The sequence below is a fragment of the Protopterus annectens genome, chromosome 5.part0 (assembly GCF_019279795.1).
Source record: "Protopterus annectens isolate FY-2018-M chromosome 5.part0, PAN1.0, whole genome shotgun sequence".
NCBI classification, from domain to species: Eukaryota; Metazoa; Chordata; order Ceratodontiformes; family Protopteridae; genus Protopterus; species Protopterus annectens.
This window is the reverse complement of record NC_056735.1, coordinates 1,517,576,310-1,517,598,644: the sequence shown is the minus strand read 5'-3', so window position 1 is coordinate 1,517,598,644 and position 22,335 is coordinate 1,517,576,310. Positions and strand designations below refer to the sequence as shown.

Here is a 22,335-nt window from a genome sequence, read left to right as displayed (position 1 = left end):
ATAGTAGTGCAGTGGTAGTACTATGGTATGGCCTGAAGCCATGCTGTGTGGGTGTTGGTAGGTTTTCCTGAAGAAGAAAATTAATGAGCTGAGTGTGGATGCATTTTTCAGGTAAGTCTTTTAAAGGGGAGAGTATAGCTATGGGCCTATAATTTAGAGGGTGGGTAGAATTTCCACCTTTGTGTAATGGGACAGTGTAAAAAGATTTCCAAATGTCTGTGACTGTGGCCTCTTGGATGGATCTGTTGATTAAAACAGTAATAGTAATAGGGTAGGCTATGGATTCGGCGGCAAGTTTGAGGAAGATGGGAGGAAGTTTGTCAGCGGGGAGGGGGAGCATGGTTTAAGTTTGAGTAGTGATTTGATATGGGCAGTGGAGACTGGTTTCAGGGAGAAAAGGTTTTTGCTCTGTGAGTTAGAAGAGGTGAGAAGTGTCAGGGTTACTGTTTGTATGTGTTAGTTTTTGTATAGTATCTGTGAAGTAGTTAAGAAGGGTGGCAGTTTTTAGTGGGGTATTGTTTGGGAAGGGGTAGGGTGTGGAAGGGTTACCAGGATTAATAATTTTGTTTACTGTAGATGCTAACTGTCTGCTAAGCAGAACCCAAATTGATCCTAATTAGTTTTTTTTTCTTATATAGCCTTGACTAGTTTTCAAAGTCTAACCACAATAAGTGTGTCTTATGGGAGCTGCTTTGCAGAGAGATGCTGGTTATTTATAGCCAAAGGTGAAACATTGCCATCTGACTTGTATTATCGGCCCTGCATTATGGGTTGCACAAGCAGTATTCATAAGTAAGTTCACATGGGGAATTTAATACACTGGCTCATTAATAGTAGGCAACAGGATTCTTCCCTAGCTGCACAGCACTTCTAGGCTCAAATATTCCATCCACCGTTACTGACCATCTCAAGTAAATAAAGCTCTGTACTAGCATATGCATTCCTCCTTTTTAGCTTGTTACCAAGTTTGAAATTTCCATCCCGAGATGTCATCCAGTTTCCTCAACACTACCTGTTCTTTCATATCCTGTTAAAGTGCCTCATTCAGTATTCCACTGTGTGTTCAGTGCCAGGATTTAAAAAAAAAAATACTGATGTGGCCCAGTCCTAAAGTCAGAATGCACATACTACTATTTCTTCTTCTCAAAAGAAAGAAAGGACTGTCTACTTGCACCCCTCCAACCTATCCCCAAGATTGATCCAAATTGTTAACTTGAGGTTATGGTCTGTGTGTAAAAAAAAAAAAAAAAAAAATTTGTCATAGCCCCTCACATCTTCCCAGCCATCTGGAAAAAGCAGCTAGCCATGCCACTTCCTAGACAAGATTAGTATCCGAAATGTATTCCATAAGTACAATGGCAGGAGACAGCGAATAATGCTTGGATCTGATGTTCTTTTTCCATCTAATACAGTTGCCTCCATCCTCTGCACCTTTTTTCAAGGTCTTGGTTCTAGGGCCCAGGTTCCTCCCCTACCCATAATTCTTTGTTGTTCCTACAATATCCCAGAGCTCTTTTGCTGGCTATTCAATCAAGACATGATCGTGAGAGCTCCGTGCTTACTAGTGGGATAAGTGGGTTGTTTTTAAAGTCCATCTTTGAGTTTTTATTCACATCATACCCTTTTCTAGGGTTACTGTTAGCTTACAGGTAGCTACTTAGCCAAGTTTATTTTGTCTAGTCTATTACAGTGTTTCTTCCAGTCCTTCCTCTCCTACTCAGAAGTGTTGAGAAAAAAGTTTAGACTTTTTTCTAATGTCTGTTATACTATTGTTAGATGTTTGATAATAGTGCTTAATGTTGCTTTTGTTTTTTTCTCTCTCGAGTTTTTCAGTGTTAAGCTAGCTGCTGTCATAATGTCAGGCAAGGCCTCTAGCTTTAAAAAGTGTAGTGCCTGCAGCCACAAGTTCAGTCATTTATTTCTGTCCATGTCAAGAGAGGAGGGACCTTTTACCCACTCGGCACCATCCCAACATCCTCCGGATCCTGTCATTCTTCCTTCCACTAATCCTGTCAGGCAGGGCCAGCCAACCTAGGTAAGCCTGGAGGGCTCTCACTTGGCATGTTCCCAATCTTTATTAGAGCCCCCCACCGTAAAAGGTCACAGGAAATGGACTCGCAAGAGGTGGCATCTTGATTCCTCCCAGGAGTCAGTCACTAAGGTTACCGACTTTGAGGAGGAGGGGGATCCCCATAGTCCCCTTATATTTTTTTGGCAACATCTTCGAATTGATGAAGCAAAGAGGGGGGTTGGCCCGCCAAAGTCCCCTTGGGAGTCAGTATTCCTCAACACTTTGTGGGCTGGCTTGTCTGCCTCCTGAGTGATCCATCCCATTGATGAGCTCATTGACTTGGTGTCTTAACAGCTTGGAAGGAATGTGATTTGATGGAGATGATTCCCAGGAAACCTTGTAAATTCTTTTAGCTCCCAGGAACAAGCCTAATTGGAGCAAGGGTCTGTAGATGCCATGATGGTTGTGGCAGTCACTAAAAAGGTTTTCAAAAAGAGAACCTTGGTCCTTCCCCCTTAACAGGGAGTCCAGGGCATTGGATGGGCATTGGGAAATGGATTTGCTCTTCAGCATCTTTTGCTTTTAGCATGCTGAATTTCTTCACCCACATGATTCATTTCCATGTGGACTTGTCTAAGGAACTCTCAGAATCTCTCCAGATAGTCTTCCTGCTGATATACAGAAAATTGTAGAATCACCGCTATCTACCTTTCAGTTAATGTCCTACATTTTCATATGACTGCTATCCAGTGCATTTGATTGCATACTGAGGAGTGGACACTTTTTTTATCCTGGGACTTGTGCATCTAGCTGTCTTTTTTACTTTTTAACCTCCTAATGTCCATTATATATGCTATGTAAAATACAGTCTATAGTGAGATTTTACAAAAATAGTGCCTACCTCGTGAAGGTATTCACCAAGATCTGAGGATAAATTAAATTCCAACAATACTGCTCTCTTTAGCTTGCTGATTTGATCTTCTCTTCATTCAGGCCCGATACTTTTTAATTTCTCCAAGTCTTTTGGGTTTCTAATACTATGACGGGAATGGATACCATCCCAAGTTAAAGTACGATTAAAGATCATGACATTAGTATTGTTTCAATCGTTAATGTCAGCCAGAAGTGCTCTTTGCAGCACACACAATTTGCCCAGTAATGACTCTTCCCACAGTTCATACAGAATTACAAGTATTGGTAACATCTATATATGATTGTAGATTCTTTTTTATAAGATCCGTTGCTCCTATTGCTATTGGAATTGTCTGGGTATCTTTCTTCCACGCTGCTCTTGTTTCTGCCTGCAAATCTTGATATTTTTTGACTGTGTGTGTCTCAGTACACAAGACACTGTAGTCAGTGGGTGTAGCGATTTCAGTGATCAATGCTACTTTTGTCTTCTTTTCATGGTCCACTATATCTGCTTATCTGTCATCTATCTTTTGAACTGTTGGTAAGGGGTGATCCCATGTGCTGTAGACTTTTCATATTCTGTGACGTTCTGTGGCTCATGTTTCCAGTGTTTTTCGGCTACTTCCAGTATTTTAATGTTTGCACAATCCCCAGTACAACAGTCTTGCCACATTATTATGCATTTCAGTATACAGTCCTACCATTATTATGTCACCTCCAGCAACCAAGGTGTGTGACTTTTTCCAATTCTGCTTTACAAAACCTGCATGTCTGTTTCTCCCACATGTTCAATGGACTTTGTAAACCAACGTGCATGCAGCCCACTATGTTAGGCCGCTGATATTAAAATTTCATATTTTGGGTTGAATTTGCCTCTCCTTTAACCATTCCTGTGATCGATCCTGATCAACATGAAGTTCTTCCAAAAGTTTTCTATACTTACAAGTATATTTATGCATTTTTCACATTTCTTGCCTTCTCATCTGGTCCCTTCGCCTTATATTCTTTCTTTTGTTTTTTGGCACATTCAGTTGCTGCCTGATTTTTATCTCCTTCTGGTTTGATTTCCATTCCTGCTTGACCCTGATATGCTTCTGCTAGACTAAGCAGGAAAGTTATCTTAGATTTATTCTCAGGTTTCAAAACCTTCACTACATTTGGGTATTGTGAGGTCAGCAGATGTGTGTGCAGTCCCACGATTGTAGATCTGTACATGTAACCAACTTCAAGGAGGCCCATCCCTCCTCCGGAACAGGGGAATATATAATTTTGGTATGCACTGATTTTTATAAATCATTTGGTGAGCATGACACCTTCTTGTTTTCCTGTCTGATCTATCCAACACGTTTCGGGGCCAGTCACTCCAAACCTGCAAGTTAGGACAGGAAGAACAAATTGGTTTATAGTTTGAATTTTTGTTCCTAGATGTCAGCACTGTTAACAGGATTAATTTAAGTCTTCTAAAATATTCCTAAGTTTTATTTGCATTTGTTTATGTTTTATTGTTGATCCTTCATCAGTTCCCAAATATTTATACACTCCCTCTTGCTCAAGTTATTTGATATCACATTATTGTCCCAAACTGATGTTTCCTTGGTGCTGCAGTTTTCCTGCTGTAAAGGTTGTTTTTGCACATTTATCAAGATCAAATGACATTGTTATATCTGAAAAAGTTTTGACTACTTGCAGTTGTGCTTTCAGTTCCTCATCTGATGAGCTGTACAGTTTTAAAATCATAACAAAGAGAAGATGAGCATTTTATTTTCAAGGAGCCAAATTATATCTATAGCCTAATCTGTTAAGTAGACAGCTTAATGGGTTAAGGGCAAAACGAGAATAGCAGGGGTGACAAGGAGTCACCATGGAATTTCCCTCTTTTGAATTTTTATCCCTAGAATAATCATTTGTCTTTTATCGTGGCTTAATTAATATGTAATTTCATGTAATATTTGTCACTGATGAATTATTGATCTGTGTTATAATTGGAGCTTTTCTCCCTGGGCCTCTGCTGAAAAAAGACTCATGTCCAGTCGGACTTTCCCAGTTACCAAATCTGCCACTGTTTCATGGTCACTGTAATGTGGTCTATCAGTGTAGGGTGTATTTTATACATTTTTAAGCACTCTTTTATCCATGAATGTGGGATACTATCAAATTATTTTTTGTAGTCAATCCATGCCATACTTGGGTTATTCCCCTTTTTACATTTCTCTGTTATGACTTTATTTAGCAACACATGTTCCTTTATTCCATATGACTTTCTTTTTTTTACTCTTGTTCTGTTGCCATGATTGAATCTGGTTAGCTTGCTGATTTGATCTTCTCTCCATTCAGGCCCGATATCCTCCAGTATGGTGCTAGTTATGATCTGGTAGCATATGGTTCATTTGTTGTCCAGGACAGGACTGGGCATCTTACAAGCACAGCATGTGTATATTTAGCATCAGTAAACATTTTGTCATGATGAATTTAACATCCTGGCCGTGATTGGCTTAAATGCTTGTAGATTTTCATTTTTCCAAACAGCACTTAAGAATTGAAAGTCAGTCAGTAAAACTTTGTTTTTTCCCTTGCTTAGATGCATAGTGAGAATAAGTCTTTTAAGCCTGAAACTCAAGCATAACATAGCATTTGAGCTAGCTAATAGGACAGTGTGAACCAGGACTGTATTGAGAAGGCTTTCTAAGCAAGATTAACAATTCTGATAAATACTTAATTTTCAGCATCATCAGTAGAATTGATGCTGTTCTGTACAGCAAATGATGAAGCATACTTCAAAACTGAGAGGTCACGTCTACTGTCATTTAAGATATTCCTTCTTCATTGTTTTCCATCTTTTCTCATTTTGTGTTTCTGTACAGATTTATTTCCACAAAATGCAATTTTGTCTGCAAACAAAAACCTATCTATTAGAAGGACTAAAGTGTTTTTGTAGGGGGCATACCTCCCTGCCCCATCCTTCCAAATGTACTAACATTAATGTTATGTACATCATAACTTCATTTGATCAGCAACCTGTGGGTTTCGGATCTGAGCCGGCAGCATACCAAGCAAAAGATCCGAGCTCCAAGCTCCTCCCCCCTTCCCATACTACACTGCAACCTCCTTCCAATCCTCAGATCTCGTTTGCCACGGCTTCGCCAGCACGGGATTTTTAAGCTCCAGGCAAGGTGTCAGGGGTTTTTCCGAAAACTTTGGTCAGTGTGTGCCCCTTTTGATAATTTTAGTAATAATTATTAGTTTATCCCTCTCTACGGTTACCGTTTACGATAATTATTGGGGTTTTTTTGTACTTTGAAAGTTATTAACTTTCTGTTAGTGTAGGCCCCCCCTTCCCGCCTGTAGATTGTGTGTGTTCCCTGATATGTCGGAAAGTCAGAAAGTGACTTTCTCTAAGTGCACAGTGAGTGGCCACAAGCTGTCACCAGCCGATGGTCACACTCTGTGTGTAGTTTGCTTGGGGGTGCCCCATTTGTCATTCGGCTGCAAAATCTGTGCGGCCTTCAACCCCCGAGCCCTGCGGGATTGTAGGACCACGTTACTTCTGGCAGGTATTCTACACACAAAATCAACTTCTGCCTCTTCTGCTATTTCCTCACCAGCCACGGCTGTGGCTATCCAGCCTTCAGGCCCTCCTTCCCTGTCCAGGACTCACGCTCCCACCTTGCCACAGGGAGAGAGAGAGGCCAAGAAAGAGAGAATAAAAGAAAAACACAGGGAGACAGGCATTCAGAGAAAGAAAAGATAGAGAGAGAGAAGGGCCACAAAGCGACAAGCCGAGTTGGATCCAACGGCCCCTCCTGATAAGGTGATTTTGTCTCCTGGGAAAGTTACCAGGCCATCCTCTCCTCAGCTCCATTCACTACGTTTTTCTCTGGAGCTGGAGGAGGAAGGTAGACCACCCTTGAGGTAGTCTTCGCATCGGCTCTCCCAGCTGGCATCGGTGGCGTCCTCTAGATCGACTCAGAGCATCTCGGAAGCAGACATGGATTGGATGATGCGAAGGTTTCTACAAACTCAACTATAGATGGGGGTGTTGCTGGCTCCCCCCCCACACACACACGGTGCGGGGTGTTCGGCTCTGTTTTTCGCCCTGATAGCTCCTTCTCCACCAGGAGGTCGGCACAGATGGTACATTTGGCCTCGATGCCGGCCATGCCCTCGAGTCTGTCGGATCCGCTTTCGGATCCAAGCTCTCGGAGCCGAGAGTTGGGCATCTGATCCGAGGGGGATGAGTGTGTCAGCAGTTCTGTTGTGGTCGGGGCATACTGTTCCTTCGGGTCCGGCCATTCCAACTTCGGCTCTGATACCTTCGTCAGATCCGAGGTTCTCGGCTACCCTTGCTACCAGTTTCAGGGAGGCCGATTCTCCCTCGGCATTCGACGTTGTGGAGAGGGTTCTCTGTGAAGGATCGAGACCCCTCACTCTGTCCTCGAGGTCTATCCCTGCTTCCTCGCAGCTGGGTTTGTCTTCCGTCATCCAGTCCCCCCAGGGACAGCCTGTGTCTATTGTGCCCCAGCCAGTTCCCTTGAAGGAACACAAAACCATTTGTGAGCCCCCCCCCCGGAGAGTCTACCTGAGGAGGTCCTTCACAAACGCCAGTGTAAAAGGAGGCACTTGGACTCCCCCAAGTCCCTCACTGAGGATTCCGACTTGGAGGAAGGGAAAGGTTCCCCCAAATTACCCCCCGAAGGCATCTCCTTTGGAGACCTTATGGAAATACTTCGCCGGGGGGTCCACCCAAAAACCTTCCTCTGATGAGTCGATATTCCTGGAGGCATTCGACACAGGCCCATCTACTTCTTGGGTGTCCCCCCCTGCCAACCCTCTGGTGGACCTTATCACCACCAGAGCCTGGAAGGAACCGGACACTGTGGAGCCTATACCCAAAAGGCCCGACAAAATATTGAGTCCACTGGCAGATGGAGCTTATTGGAACAAAGGTTCCCCGGTTGATGCCATGATGGTGATGGCGGCCACAAAAAAGGAACTCGTCCCAAGAATGTTCCTCGGTCCACCCACCCAGACAAAGGAGTCCAGGGCTATGGACCATCTTGGAATGCGGACTTTTGCTTCAGCCACCTTTACTATAAGAGCGCTGAATTACTTGGCCCATGTAATTCAACTGCAGCGGGACCTCGTGAAAGAGTACGCTGAGTCTCCCCTGGAGTACATGTCGGCCGAGGGTAAATGGACCTTCTCTGCTCATATGACCACTCTCAAGTCTGTGTCCTATACTTCCATGCATTTACTCTCTTGCCACCGAGGGAGCCACTAAGGCTAGCGGGTCCAGCATAACCTTAAGGCGTCACACCTGGCTCCGTCTTTGCGACTTCTCGGAACCCTTCAAGGTGTCCTTTGCTAACTCACCCTTTGACGGTTCGACCCTGTTTGGGAAGACTGTCAGCGATACACTTGTCCAGAGCGAGGAAGATGCTGTCAGCCGTCGGGATCCACTTCTCTAACCCTCAAAGATCCTTTTCTAGGAACCAGCGAGGGCAAAAGAAGCTGTGGTTCCGGAAAACTCATCAGTCCTGGAAAGCTCAGGACTCCTCCTCCCCCAGAGGCAGAGGGGGGGACAAGGTGGACGCCGGCCTAGAGGCAGAGGAGGGGCCGAAGAAGTTCGGGTCATGTGTACCTTTTTCAGAGCGGCCCGCGCAGTAACCTTGAGGAGTTGCCCGACTGCTCCTCTCTGGAGGCAGTTGGGGGGCATTTTTCGATGCACCTAGCCCAATGGGAGTCCATCACGACAGATTGCTGGGTGCTTCGAATAATATCCAGAGGCTATTCTTTTCCCTTCATAAACAAGTCCCCTTAGACAAGGCGCCTCCTGGACGTTCCACCCGCTCAGAGGGACGCTGCTGCCTTGGAAATACAAAAGCTACTAGAGAAAAGAGCCGTCCAGCAGGTGCCCCCAGACCAGGCCGGATCAGGCATCTATTCCAGGTTCTTTTGGTGTCAAATAAGACAGGGGGACCTAAGGCCGATTCTCGACCTATCAACAATGAACCTGTTCGTTGCCAAGGAAACGTTCCGGATGGTCACGCTTCAATCCATCCTGCCCTTACTACAGGAGAAAGACTGGATGTCCTTCAAGGATGCATCTGCAGTCCTAACATATGGGTTGTCCTGCCTCAGGCAGCCCTTCGGTCGGCCGGATTCCAAAGTCTGGGTCTGGCCTCGGCTGATGTCGCACTTCACCCGACGTCATAGCTGCTGTTTATTGGGTATAAAGGCATCAGCCGACGCCATTTTCCTCAGTCTTTCTTGCCGCGCGGTGCCCGAAGCAGAAGCTGTTCGCAAGTGCCGGTCGGTCAGATCCAGAGATTTCTACTACCGAAGACTTCTAAAAAGCTAAGTACCCTGTTGGGGACTCTTTCTTGCCTCAGCCGATGTCAGACAAAGTAAATAATTGTTTAACTTGTGGGAAACAAATACCTCATAAGGATTTCCACTCTTACTGCCTTCCTTGCTTAGGCCCAGACCACGACGTATCAGCGTGTCTAGCCTGTGCTTCCTTCAACCGACGGACACTTAGACGTCGGTCGGAGTTTGCAGAGGAGTTTTTGGTCCCGCTTTTGCATACAAAATGCCGTCGGAGACTCCGACTACTCAATTAGCTAAAAAGCGCAAGGAAAAGGACCGACACTCGCGGCCCGCGGTTTCGGCTGAAGCCACGGTTAGGCCAACCGCGAGTGTCTCGGTTTCGGCTGAAACCGAGCCCCCGGTTCTTCCTTCGGCCGAAAGCATGCCTCCGATAGCTGAGGCCTCACAGAGCATGGCTGAATCTGCTACTGAAATTACTGCCACTGAAGCAGGCACCCAGGATTTGTCAGACACTATTCCTTTAGACATATCTACCCCTGCACGTGGGGCTGCTAGACCCCCTGCTTCTATGTCTATCAAGGCATTTGCCAGGGCTAAAGCAGCTAAATCTTCTAAGGCCTTACCTGCTAAAACTCCTTCACATAGGCCTACTTCTAGTTCCCAAATGCTCAGCCTGGCTGAGGATCTCATTTCTTTGATCAGGGGATCCCAACCTCACCCAGACAGGGCCTCTCAGCCCCCTCCAGACAAGAGGCCTAGGACTGAACCCACGGAACCTGTCTCTACAGATTATTCCTCGGATGACTCAGACATTTCAGACCCTCACGAAGGCCCATATTCTCCTTATGAGGATTCTGATGCAGAAGAATCCATTGCTTCTGCTTCTCCTCCTGAAGAATTTTCCTTTGGGGAAACTTTGCATGCTATGAGGGAACACTTCCAATGGCAGGGCCAGGATTTCTCAGATTCAAGGAAAAGGCTTAGGACCTTTTTACACTTACCACAGCATAGGCCTTTAGCCATTCCGCCAGTACTAACAGTTGTTGATGATGCATATAATGATGCCTGTACTGCCGCTGATTCTCTTCCTCCGGCCCCTGCCAAGCCAGACAGATATTACAGGGTCCCAGACACTCATTACCATTTGTATAAGGCTCCTGTTGCAGACCCTGAAACCATTTCACAGGGCCCTAAAGGTGTGGCAGCTGCCTCTGCCAAAAACCCTCTTCCCTCTGAAAGGGAATCTAGAGCATTAGAGAGATGGGGTAAAAAGGTTTATACTTCTGCTACTCTTTCGGCCAGGGCCTTGAACTGTCAATTTCACATGATTCAGTACCAGGAATTTTTGTTAGACCAGATAAACAAAAAACTGTCTTCTCCTGAACCTTTAGATCGCAAGTCCCTTCAGGATTTGGTACATAACTCTCAGCAGGTCAGTAACCATTTCTTAAAATGTGGCTATGATGCACTGGAGGCTTCCTTTAGATCAGCTATGACTGGAACAGTGATTCGAAGGCATGCCTGGTTAAAAGAACAATCCTTACCAGACCATGTTAAGTCAAAACTCCTAGGTGCTCCCATGGAGAAACAGTTTGTTTGGCTCCCTTGCACAGGAGGTTCTAAAGAAGGTGGAAGAAAAAGCAAAATCTGTCCAAACAGTCAAGGATTTCTTACAGGTCCAACCTCCGAGGTTTAGCCGAAATTGGCCTTCGAAGAATTGGTCCTTTCCAGACAACTCCAGAGCGCAGAGAGGCAGAAATAGACGCCCCAGAGGCAGAGGTCAATCTAGGGGTGCCTACAGGGGACGTCAGTGGCAACCTACCAACCAGAGAAATACTGCCACAGATTCAACTACAACCACTTCCACAGGGCAGACACAATGACTTGGCTCTAGTCCCGCCTACCAGGGAACAACTGGAAGCACCCTTGGGCGGAAAGCTGGCCTTGTTCTCCGACAACTGGCATTACATTACAGGAGACAAATGGACTTTACAAACAATAGACAAGGGCTACAGGTTTCACTTCCACACTCTACCAAAAAAGAGAGGAATGCCAAACCTACCACCAAGCCAAAAAACAGACGCTCTAAGACAAGTCAACAACTTACTAAGGATGAGAGCTATAGAAGAGGTACCACCTGTGGAACAAGGCCAAGGATTTTACTCCAGGCTTTTCCTTGTACCAAGAAAAGAAAATCAATGGAGACCTATTCTAGACTTGTCCGCACTGAACACATACCTCATTGTTCCAAAATTCAAAATGCTGACCCTCCAGCAGCTTCTTCCCATGCTGGGCAAGGAGTCTTGGCTGGTGACTCTAGATCTCAAGGAGGCATACCTGCACGTCCCTATACGACCAGATTGCAGAAGACACCTCAGATTTCTTGCAGGATCAGAGCATTATCAATTCTCAGCATTGCCTTTTGGCTTATCTACTGCGCCCAGAGTATTCACGAAATGCCTGGCATCAGTAATTGCTCATTGCAGGCTTCAGGGGATTCAAATTTACCCATACCTGGACGACTGCCTAATACAAGCGGACAACAAGGCAAAATTAACAAAAGATTTGGAAAATGTCATACAACTGTTGCAAGCCTTGGGATACACAGTCAACATGCAAAGTCAAGACTAGTACCATCCCAAAGGATAACATTCTTGGGTGCAGATCTGGATACATCAACTCAGATGGCTTTTCTCACAGAAGAAAAACAAAAGCAACTACCAGCCTACTTCATGACATTAACAACACAAACTCGACTTAATGCAAGGAAAGTCCTTCAAGCCCTGGGCTATATGGCATCATGCATAATATTGGTTCCACATGCCAGGCTGCATATGAGAAAGCTACAATGGTACCTCAGGAATGTATGGTCTCAACACAAGCACAGTCTAGAAGCCCAGATTCCAATAATTCCATGCCTGAAGCAAGAATTCCTGTGGTGGGCTCAGGCCTGTCAGTGGAACAGAGGCTTGCCTTTCCACAAACCTCATCCAAGCCAGACCATCACCACGGACGCCTCAGACCTAGGATGGGGGGCACACATGGTGGACAAGTGTATTCAAGGCCTATGGACCCAAGACCAGCGGAATCTACACATAGATCTAAAGGAGATGCTGGCAGTGAAACATGCGATCCAGGCATTCAGACCACTCCTTCAACAGGGTCATCTGCTGATAAGGACCGACAATACCACAGTCATGTGGTACATCAACAAACAGGGAGGTACACATTCATATCCTCTATGCCGGATGGCAATGGACCTGTGGAATGTGGCCCTGAATCTCAACATTCAACTTCAGGCCAGATTTGTACCAGGAAAAGAAAATTCTCTAGCAGACACCTTAAGCAGAACTACCACGGATGTTCACGAATGGATGCTGCATCCAGATATCTTCAAAGCCATAACAAAGAAATGGGGACTACCAGAGATAGACCTGTTCGCCTCCCCACACAACCACCAATTGAAGAAATTCTGCACAAGAGCATACCACCCACTTGCTTGGAGGGTGGACTCCCTTTCCTTCAGCTGGAAAAACCTGACTGCATATGCATTTCCACCTCTTCCCTTGATGTACAAAGTTCTACTGAAGATCAGAGAGGATCAGCCAAGGGTAATCCTGATAGCTCCAGACTGTCTGAGGCAACATTGGTACCCGCTACTGAGAAGCATGTCTCGGACACACGCATGGCCTCCACCTCTATGTCCCTTACTTCTAACACAGGACAACTACAAGATCCTACATCCAAACTTGAAAACACTGCAGCTAGCTGCTTGGAATATTGCATAAAACAAAATAACCCAGGTTTATCCCAGAGGGTTAAGGACATTATCCTGGAGGCGCGCAGACCTTCCACAAGGAAGACTTATTCAGCCAAGTGGAAAAGATACCTCATTTGGAGTGCAGCAAAGGGAGAAAATGTCTCATTGGCAAACATAGCACACATCCTGGAATACTTAGCAGAACTGTTCCACAATGGCCTGTCTTACTCCTCCATTAAGATTCATGCATCAGCAATTTCAGCAGAATACAACATGGATCCTCCTGTCTTCTCTCATCCTCTACTCAGGCAGTTCTTGAGAGGAATCAAAAATGTAAAACCTCCAAGGAAACCACCTTTACCTACATGGGATCTCAACTTTGTGCTGGAAAAATTAACACTTCCTCCTTTTGAACCAGCAGCAACAGCAGAATTACAATTCTTGTCTTGGAAAACTGCTTTCCTGCTAGCAATCACTTCAGCAAGAAGGGTATCTGAGTTACAGGCATTAATGGCAGTACAACCCTTCCTTATCTTCCATCAGGACAGAGTCTCTCTGAGAACTAACCCTACCTTTATGCCAAAAGTGGTCCCCAGAGTATCATTGAACCAAGCGATTCATTTACCTGCATTCTTCCCCAACCCACAGAACAGGGGGGAAAGACTGCTACATAGCTTGGATGTGCACAGACAATTACGCTACTATCTGGACAGAACTAAGACCAGCAGAAAAACTAACTAGCTTCTGGTAGCATATGCAACAGGAATGCAAGGAAAAGCAATTTCAAAACAGACAATCTCAAAATGGATAGGAAATTCCATTGGATTTTGCTACTCTTTTCATGGAAAGACAGCTCCTGAAAATATCAGACCTCATTCCACAAGAGCTACAGCCACCACTACAGCTTTCCTACGAGGAGTGGCTACCAAAGACATTTTAGAAGCTGCTACTTGGAGCTCCGTGCATACATTTGCCAAGCATTATAATCTTCCCTTATATTCTAGATCCCGAGCAGGTTTTGCAACTGCTGTTTTGCAAGGGATCTTAACTACACCATCTTTATCTTAGTGCCTCCGCCCCCAGTTTGGCTATGGTATTCTACCCATATGTTAGGACTGCAGATGCATCCTTGAAGGACATAGTACAGTTTTGTACCTACCATAAATGTAGATGTCCGATAGGTATGCATCTGCAGCCCACCCTCCTTCCCCTCTGTGGTATTCCTAGGGTATTTACCCCTCTTTTAGCTAGCTGGGGGTATCTATTATGGTGTATTTGTTTGTATTTATGTATATATATATATATATATATATATATATTCTTACATTGTTTGCTCTCTACTGTTTGGAATTATTTGCATTTATCCAAATTTAGCCTTCCTAGAGGGCACCTGGCATCTGGGGCAAGAAACACTGAGGAAAATGGCGTCGGCTGATGCCTTTATGCCCAATAAACAGCAGCTATGACGTCGGGTGAAGTGCGACATCAGCCGAGGCCAGACCCAGACTTTGGAATCCGGCCGACCGAAGGGCTGCCTGAGGCAGGACAACCCATATGTTAGGACTGCAGATGCATACCTATCGGACATCTACATTTATGGTAGGTACAAAACTGTACTTTGTGCTCGATAGACCTCAAAGATGCATACTACCATATTCTGATGGACAGGCGATCCAGGAGGTTCCTCTGCTTTCGACTAGAGGCCAGTCATTATCAATTCAGGGTCCTACGTCCTACCCTTCGGTCTCACCACAGCCCCCAGGTGTTCACCAAGGTCATGGCAGTTGTAGCGGCCCACCTGAGACTTCAGGGCATTCAGGTCTTCCTGTACCTGGACGACTAGCTCCTCACCTCCCCCACCAGTCATCTACTCTTACTAGCCAGAGATTTCTTTCTCCTGATATCACCTCAAGCTAGGGATTACCAAAAAAAGTCTTCCCTTCAACTTGTTTAAGTGTTAGACTTCATAGGGGAGAGAATAGATGCTCATCAGGCCAGGGCATTCTTAACCCCAGACAGACTACACAGCCTGGCACTTCATGTGTTAGCACTTTTGCAGTCCTCTGCACCCCATGCAGAATTAGTCCTGAGAGACTTACGGTCCATGGCAGCAGCTATCAACCTGAACCCTTGTGCTCGTCTGCATATGAGAATTCTATAGTGGACGTTGCAAGTTCAGTGGTCGATTCTTCATCAACCTCTAGATTTTCCGATCCCTCTGAGCAGTGTGTGCAGAAATTCTCTCACGTGGTGGCTCCAATCTGGAATTTGCAGGAGGGACGTCCCTTTCTTGTGCCCCAACCCCAAGCCACAGTGACCACTCCCGCCTAGGGTGGGGGGGCATTGTTCGGGCAGGACTGTTCAAGGCACGTGGACTCAAAACAAGACCGTTCTGCATATAAATGTTCTAGAGATGAGAGCTGTCCTTTTAGCGTTGGAGGCCCTTCATGCTTATCACCCTCTGGGAACTATTGCGATCCAGTCAGACAATATGTCAGTGGTCTGGTATATCAACAAACAGGGGGGGTCCAAGTCTTATACCCTTTGTCGGGAAGCCACGAGAGTCTGGGAATGAGTGATCTCCACCAACCGCTTTCTGATAGCAACTCACATTCCGGGTCGGTCCAACATCTTGGCGGACAAATTGAGCAGAACTATCCTTTCTCCCTACGAGTGGTCTCTGAACCCTTGTGTAGTGGAACAGATCTTCCTCAAGTGGGGTCAGCCTTGCTGCGATCTCTTCACATCGCCTTCCAATGCGACGTGCAGCGAGTTTTTCTCTCTAATCCCCCTGACGGGGGAAGCCCGCAGAGACGCTCTTGTTCATGCTAGGCCACCCGGTCTTCTTTACGCGTATCCCCTGCTTCCGCTCATGATAAAGTTCTTACAGAAAGCTCGCTGGTTGGGGAGCAGTTTGATCCTCGTCAAGTCTGGTTCTTGTGCCTACGGTCTCATCTCATAGCTGCACCTTGGATCTTGGATCCCATTCCGGATCTGATCCGTCATTCCTCTGAATCTGGGCAGCCTGAAGCTCACAGCTTGGCTGCTCCAGTTCCATTAGTTGCTAGGTCTCCCGGTATCTCTTCTCCTGTTAAATCTATCTTGGTTGCGGCACATAAATCCTCTACCAGGAGAATTTACTGTAGCAAATGGAGACGCTTCTCCATTTGGGCTTCACAGAGAAATCTAGGTCCTTTTACCGCTACGATCCCAGCAGTATTAGACTTTTTGTCTCATGTCTTCCAGCAAGGAGCCAGCTCTTCCACAGTGAAGGTCCAGCTGGCGACTATTTCTCATTTCCATGTAGGGGGCAATTTAGGCTCTCTCGCTGCTGCCAGAATTTGTGAGACCTTTTTGAAAGGCACTTTTCTTCTGAGACCTCCTATTAAGAATCCGTCCCCGGCGAGGGATCTGACTGTGGTTCTTCAGGCCTTAGTTGTGCCTCCTTTCGAGCTCTCGACATCAGTTGACTTAAAATTTTTATCATGGAAGACTGTTTTTCTGGTAGCTATAACTTCAGCAAGGAGAGTGTCGGAGCTTCAAGCTGTTTGTATGAAGCCCCCATATCTTGTGTTTCATAAGGACAGGGTGTCTCTCAGGACTAATCCATCTTTTCTCCCTAAAGTTGTTTCTGAGACCAACATTAATCAGTCTATTAATTTGCCTGTCTTTTTCACTAATTTTCAGAACGAAGAGGAATACAAACTTCCATTTGCTGGATGTTCACAGGCAGTTACATTTTTATTTCCACAGGACGGCGGCCTTTGGTAAATCTGATCAACTTTTTGTTTCTTTTGCTAAGCCCTTTTTAGGGAAACCAGTTCCAAAGTTACTCTTGCTAGGTGGATTTTCCTTTGTGATCCTACAAGCATACAGAAAGCTTGGTTTGCCAAAACCAGTAGGAGTTCATGCTCATTCTACACGTTCTATGGCAATGTCTGCAGCATTCTGGTCTAGAGTTTCCCTGGATGACATTTGCTCAACGGTTACCTGGGCGTCTTCTCTCACCTTTATTACTCATTATAAACTGGATTTGGTGTCTAGAGGAACAGCTTCCTTTGGCTCTGCTGTGCTCCGGAATATCCTTCCTTAAGGGCCTCCCAAGATTTCGGGTAGCTGGGGACGCTGTCCCACAGGTTGCTGATCAAATGAAGTTAACTACTTCAGATAAAGAAGTTATGTACTCACCATAACGTTCCATCTGAGTAGGTAAACTTAATTTGTCAGCAACCGTCCCTCCCTCCTTCCCCCTTACCCTGGCCTTATTTTTGCTGAGCTCGATGTTCAGAGTTCACGAGCTGGAGGTTTGTCCTTGGTTTAGGGGTCTCAGGTTAGTTTGTTGGCGTCATGTGTGGAGTGGCAAACTCGATCTGAGGATTGGAAGGAGGTTGCAGTGTAGTATGGGTAGGGGGGGGATCTTGGAGCTCAGATATTTTGCGTGGTATGCTGCCGGCTTGGATCCATATCAGATCCGAAACCCACAGGTTGCTGACAAATGAAGTTTACCAACTCAGATGGAACGTTATGGTGAGTACATAACTTCTTTTTTCACTCCTTTCACAGTTCAGTGTCCTTGCCTTAAGCATCAACAGCTTAAGAGCAGTATATTGTTTTTGAATGTGGGCAAGCCTCTCCATACCCCACTGTCCACATATCTCTGAATATCCTAACTCCAAAATTGCTTATATAGAGAGCAAAAGAAAATGTCTGTACTCTACTGTTTGAAGCGCTCACTGCCTGAAGTGAACTAATCCAACAACCTAGTGTGTGAAATCAGTGGCACCCTTACATAGATGTACTTCCCGTAGTGTCAGACATTTACAGTCTGGTGCACTAAGTTGTTCACTGTTTGGTGTGGAACTGTTTTTATGGCCATATTTTATTATTCTCTTGAAAGAAATTGAAGAAAGATGAGTGCTTTACTGTATTCACATCCAAGAAAGAAGGGGTATTCTCCAGTAAGCATTCTTCACGTGAAATGCAGTTAACTTTCACACTGCCAGCCTGCCTTTCTAATATGGCTTGATTATCCCCATTTTCAGAGCACTAAGGTCTGAACAAATCGAACCTAGGAAAAGTAGGCATATACTGATTAAAGGCAGAAGTGTTAACTTGTTTCCAGGTGATAAACCTTTGCTCAAATTATTAGCAGTTGTGTCACTAAGATACTTCACCAGAGCTTGATGGCTGATTTAACTTATTTTGGAATTATTCATGCTTTTACACAGAGTTGTGTCTTAAAGGAAATGAAATACCCTTCATTATATTTACAAGGTACTAATCAAGTGTCATGTGTTTAACTCGGTGGCTCCCTACAAGTTTATTAAATTTTAACATCAGTAAAGGTGCATCTGTTTAATTATTTTTAAAAAATTTAAAGGAGCAGCCATACTGCAGGGAGCTGTCCCTCTTGCAACCTGATTGCTACTGGAGTAAATGCAACATGAGAATAACAAGATAACCCCCTTTTCAAGTGGCACTTTTATAGGAGCCGACTTTTACATTTGCTTTCCTGGATTGTGTAATGCTCGTTGACTTTGCAAAATTGGACAGCTTCATGCAAAAATTAAACTGTGCTTTTTGGTGGCTGACAATATTAAAGAAATTATTGCATATTTGAATGATGATTTACACTTTGGCTGTTGAACCTATCCCAAGGCACTATGAACTTTTGGAGTAGGTTATTAAAAAGGGGAGGGGGTTATGGGAGGAAAAGCCCTTCACATGATTTTATTCCCTACTGTAAATTAATTTCATTGCACGTGTACATTAAAAACAGCAAAATTAAGTCCAGTTATGTTCAATGCACTGTAATACAGTCAGAAGAGTTTAGCATCTTATCATCTGATGGTGGGTTTCACGTTCTGTTTTTTCTTGTGTCCTGTATCAGAAATTCTGTTATGGTTGTTTTGTGTGGGTCAGAGTACTAGTTTTGCTTCAAGATTATTTAAAAATAAGTGAATACAAAGTCTTGTTATGGGTTTGATTTAGGCACTGACAGACCAGCAGCAGTTTGGTAAAGCAGATGAAATGTATGATAAATGCATTGAGCTTGAACCGGATAATGCCACTACATATGTTCACAAGGGGTAAGTAATAGCTTAGAAAATATAACTAAATGCGTATTAACTATTGTACCTTGTATATAATAAAAATTTAAGAGTCTAATGTATTAGACATAAAAAAATATTTTGATCATATTTAATATACAGTTTTTTTTATAGGAGTGAGTTATTTTTTTCTCTGTTTCCATTATTGCTGTATGCTCGTCTAATGAAAAGAAAAATAGTTTGAAATACCTTTTGGGCCAAAACCTGTTTATCTTTTTGGTATTGTGTTATGAGGAAATTGGGTTAGGTTACTGGGAAGTTTTCCTACTTTCTTTTTTGTTGCTCTCTGACCTTTTCATATTAAGGAAAAAAAGACAATCATTCTACAGAACAGCATTCTTTGCTTGTAGCATTTTGGTTTCTTCATTTTGTTATGGTTACAGTCCATTGCTGAGGTAGATAAAGTAACTTGTCTAGCTCAGGAAGTAGATGCTCAGCAGCATATTTACAAAACAAAGATAAATCTTCAAGAAGGTAAAGAGCAGTAAGTAACTTGGGTTTGTTGCTAGTGAAACTGAATTAATCCAGCATTTTGTTCCATAGCTGTCCTTTTTCTCTGTGACCAGTTAGTGCTGGACTTGTGATGTACATGGGTACATTTGTATGGTGTTGCAGGACTTGCATATAAATAGTGTTGACAAGGATCTGCTTCATTTCATCCCTTTGGGAAGCCCTTTTCTGGCTATTTGTTTTTGTATGCATTATTTGACCATTAGGCATTCATTATAGGTGTTGCCTCTTCAATTTTTTTCATCAGGCATGCATAACATCACAGCTGTTGAGACCTCTTTTGAACAAATTTGAATGAAGGATATGTCTACCCTTGTATATTGATTGGTTGGTTAAGAAATGTGATTGTGGTAGAGAGAAGAGAGCCCCTTGGAATTGTCTTTATTTATTTATTGGGGGGGGGGGGCACAACATAATACACTTACTGTCAAAAGTTAAAGCCAGTAGACTAAGAAGGTTAAAGGCTTTATCATTATAATTTTGAGAAAGTTTCTTAGATGAATTTAATATTTAGAAAAAGAGTGAAGGAAAAGCAGGAGAAAGTCACTGAATAGGAGACTAAGGCAGAAAGCTGTAAACTGCAAATCTTGGTTGAACTCTATGAAGGAAATGGCTACACATTCAGTGCTTTCCACTTCTGATTCACAAACATTAGTCATTAAGATGCCTAAGGAGGAATCACCAGTGTTGGTGCAGGATTGTAAAGAAAAGCAGCTGACGTCAACATTGGTGCCATTTATCCAGCACTGAAGAAAATAGTTTTACAGATTCAGGAGCTCTTTAGGCCAGACCCAGACATGAAATGTTTTATGGAGCACCCAGTCATTAACTAGGATTGTTCTTTAAAGGATGTACTACTGTTACCATTGATGTCAGTACCCTCAACTTGTTTATTTTTTATCAACGTTATAAAAACGCAGTTTAGACATGACTTGGGTACTCCTACATTAATATAAAAGATGAACCATAGTGGCAGTTTTCATTATCGTCATGCTGTATACATATTCACTCCAGTATTGTATAAATCGCTCAATTCTTTTCTTCCCTTAAACATCACTGTTCCTCCTGAACATTATTCTGAATATTTTGTTCCCACAAGTTCCATTTATTTCTATGTACTTTGCTCTTTTCCTAAGTTCTTATTAGGCTATTGATCATTGATGATCAGTAGAAACTTATCTCTGCTTTTGCATGAAATTTTTAGCCCTTGTAATTTTACAAATAATCCAGAGCTGAGAACATTGTCATGTTACACCCTACCCATAAGGGACTAAACCAGGGGTGACTTTGCAGTTGACCTTCCATGTGTCCAGATTACATTTGAATAGAGTAAGAGAAGTACTGCTTTATGTGGAGAGGAAGATTGTTTTAAAGTGGTGTTCCCTGTGATATATCTAGCCCTCCAAAATTTCTGTTTGTATTGCAGAAGAGTTTAAGATATCTTGAATGTTTGCTTATTCCATAATTCAACTTGCAGATGTACAGTAGATCAGAAAGGAGAGATCTGTTGAGACTCTCTAGGCAAGACTGAGATCGCCCTTCAGTATCCTGTTTGATAACTCAGAAGAGGGGCAAGGCTTTAAGGCAGTCTAGTTCTTATGATTTGTTGTGCTGCGTTTGTATGAGTACATGCTGAAGGGGACATTATAATCCATGATCAGCCAAATAAGCATGGAATACAGTGGAATGATCACATCCCTGGACCTAGATGTCATACTCTTACTAACTCTGTAATGAAAAAAAGACTTCTTACAGTAGTGGATACATGATGATAGGACAGTGTGTTACCCATATAGGTTCCCAGGTCTTAAAGTACCAAATACATTTTCAGGGATGTGTTGTTGATGTGATAGCTTAAGAGGGCATCATACTTGCAAAAGGAAACTTGCACAATTTTTGGCATTTAGATTTAGTCCATGGTTATGATGCTAGATATTTCTTTGGGAAAGACCATCTTGGAGGAATTTGGTGTCCTTTGGAGAGTTTCTGGTGGCATCAGGTTTATAGTAGTCTGCAAACTTGGTCAGCAGTAAACCCTTTACATTAGCTTTGACTCTTCATAGCTACATGAAGGACATGATACTTCCTTAGATATCTCTCTTTATTGCATGTTCTGTTCAGTTCATGTCGTCATTTTGAGAGTCCGACATCTCCCAGTGTACCAGAAGAAAGTTTTATTTTATCTTTCAATGTTTTTTCAACAGTGTCTTCTATGGCTGTAAGCGGAGACACTATTTGTATTTTTTTTTTCGATATTAATTACCACATTGCCACATAGCAGCTGGAGCTGTTTCACCAAGTGTGTATTTGCTTTGCTTTGTGTGGATGTGTATTAAGTTGTACAGTGAGCTATCACAGAAAATTCTATTCCACGTTACAACCAGGGTCCTTTCTAGTCACCATGAAAGTTTTTTAAACAAGGACATTAGATCATAGCTCATGAGCGCAGCTTGACCTTGAAACAATTGTCATGTCGTCCCCCCACCCCCGAGATGACATGCTAAGTCTTACTTGCACATGCACACAAGGTTCCTTGGAAAAAAATCGCTGTTCTAAGCATTCCAGATTGTAAGCTTTCGCTTACATGAGTTTGATAAGTCATTGTTTGCTTTTTTAAGCGTTTGATGATTTAACATAGACACACACACACACACACACACACACACACACACACACACACACACACACACACACACACACACACA

General features: G+C 43.7%; 1 protein-coding gene across 1 annotated transcript in view; it reads left to right on the top strand.

Annotated features, from left to right (window-relative positions):
• The window catches only part of TOMM70 (translocase of outer mitochondrial membrane 70), a 766,277-nt gene extending 747,168 nt beyond the window's left edge, over positions 1-19,109 (top strand). Inside the window, exon 10 of the mRNA XM_044071328.1 lies at positions 19,002-19,109. Within this exon, the coding sequence (XP_043927263.1) occupies positions 19,002-19,103 (102 nt within the window). The 3' untranslated portion in view covers positions 19,104-19,109. The remainder of the gene's footprint in view (positions 1-19,001) is intronic.
• The last annotated feature ends 3,226 nt before the right edge of the window (positions 19,110-22,335 follow it).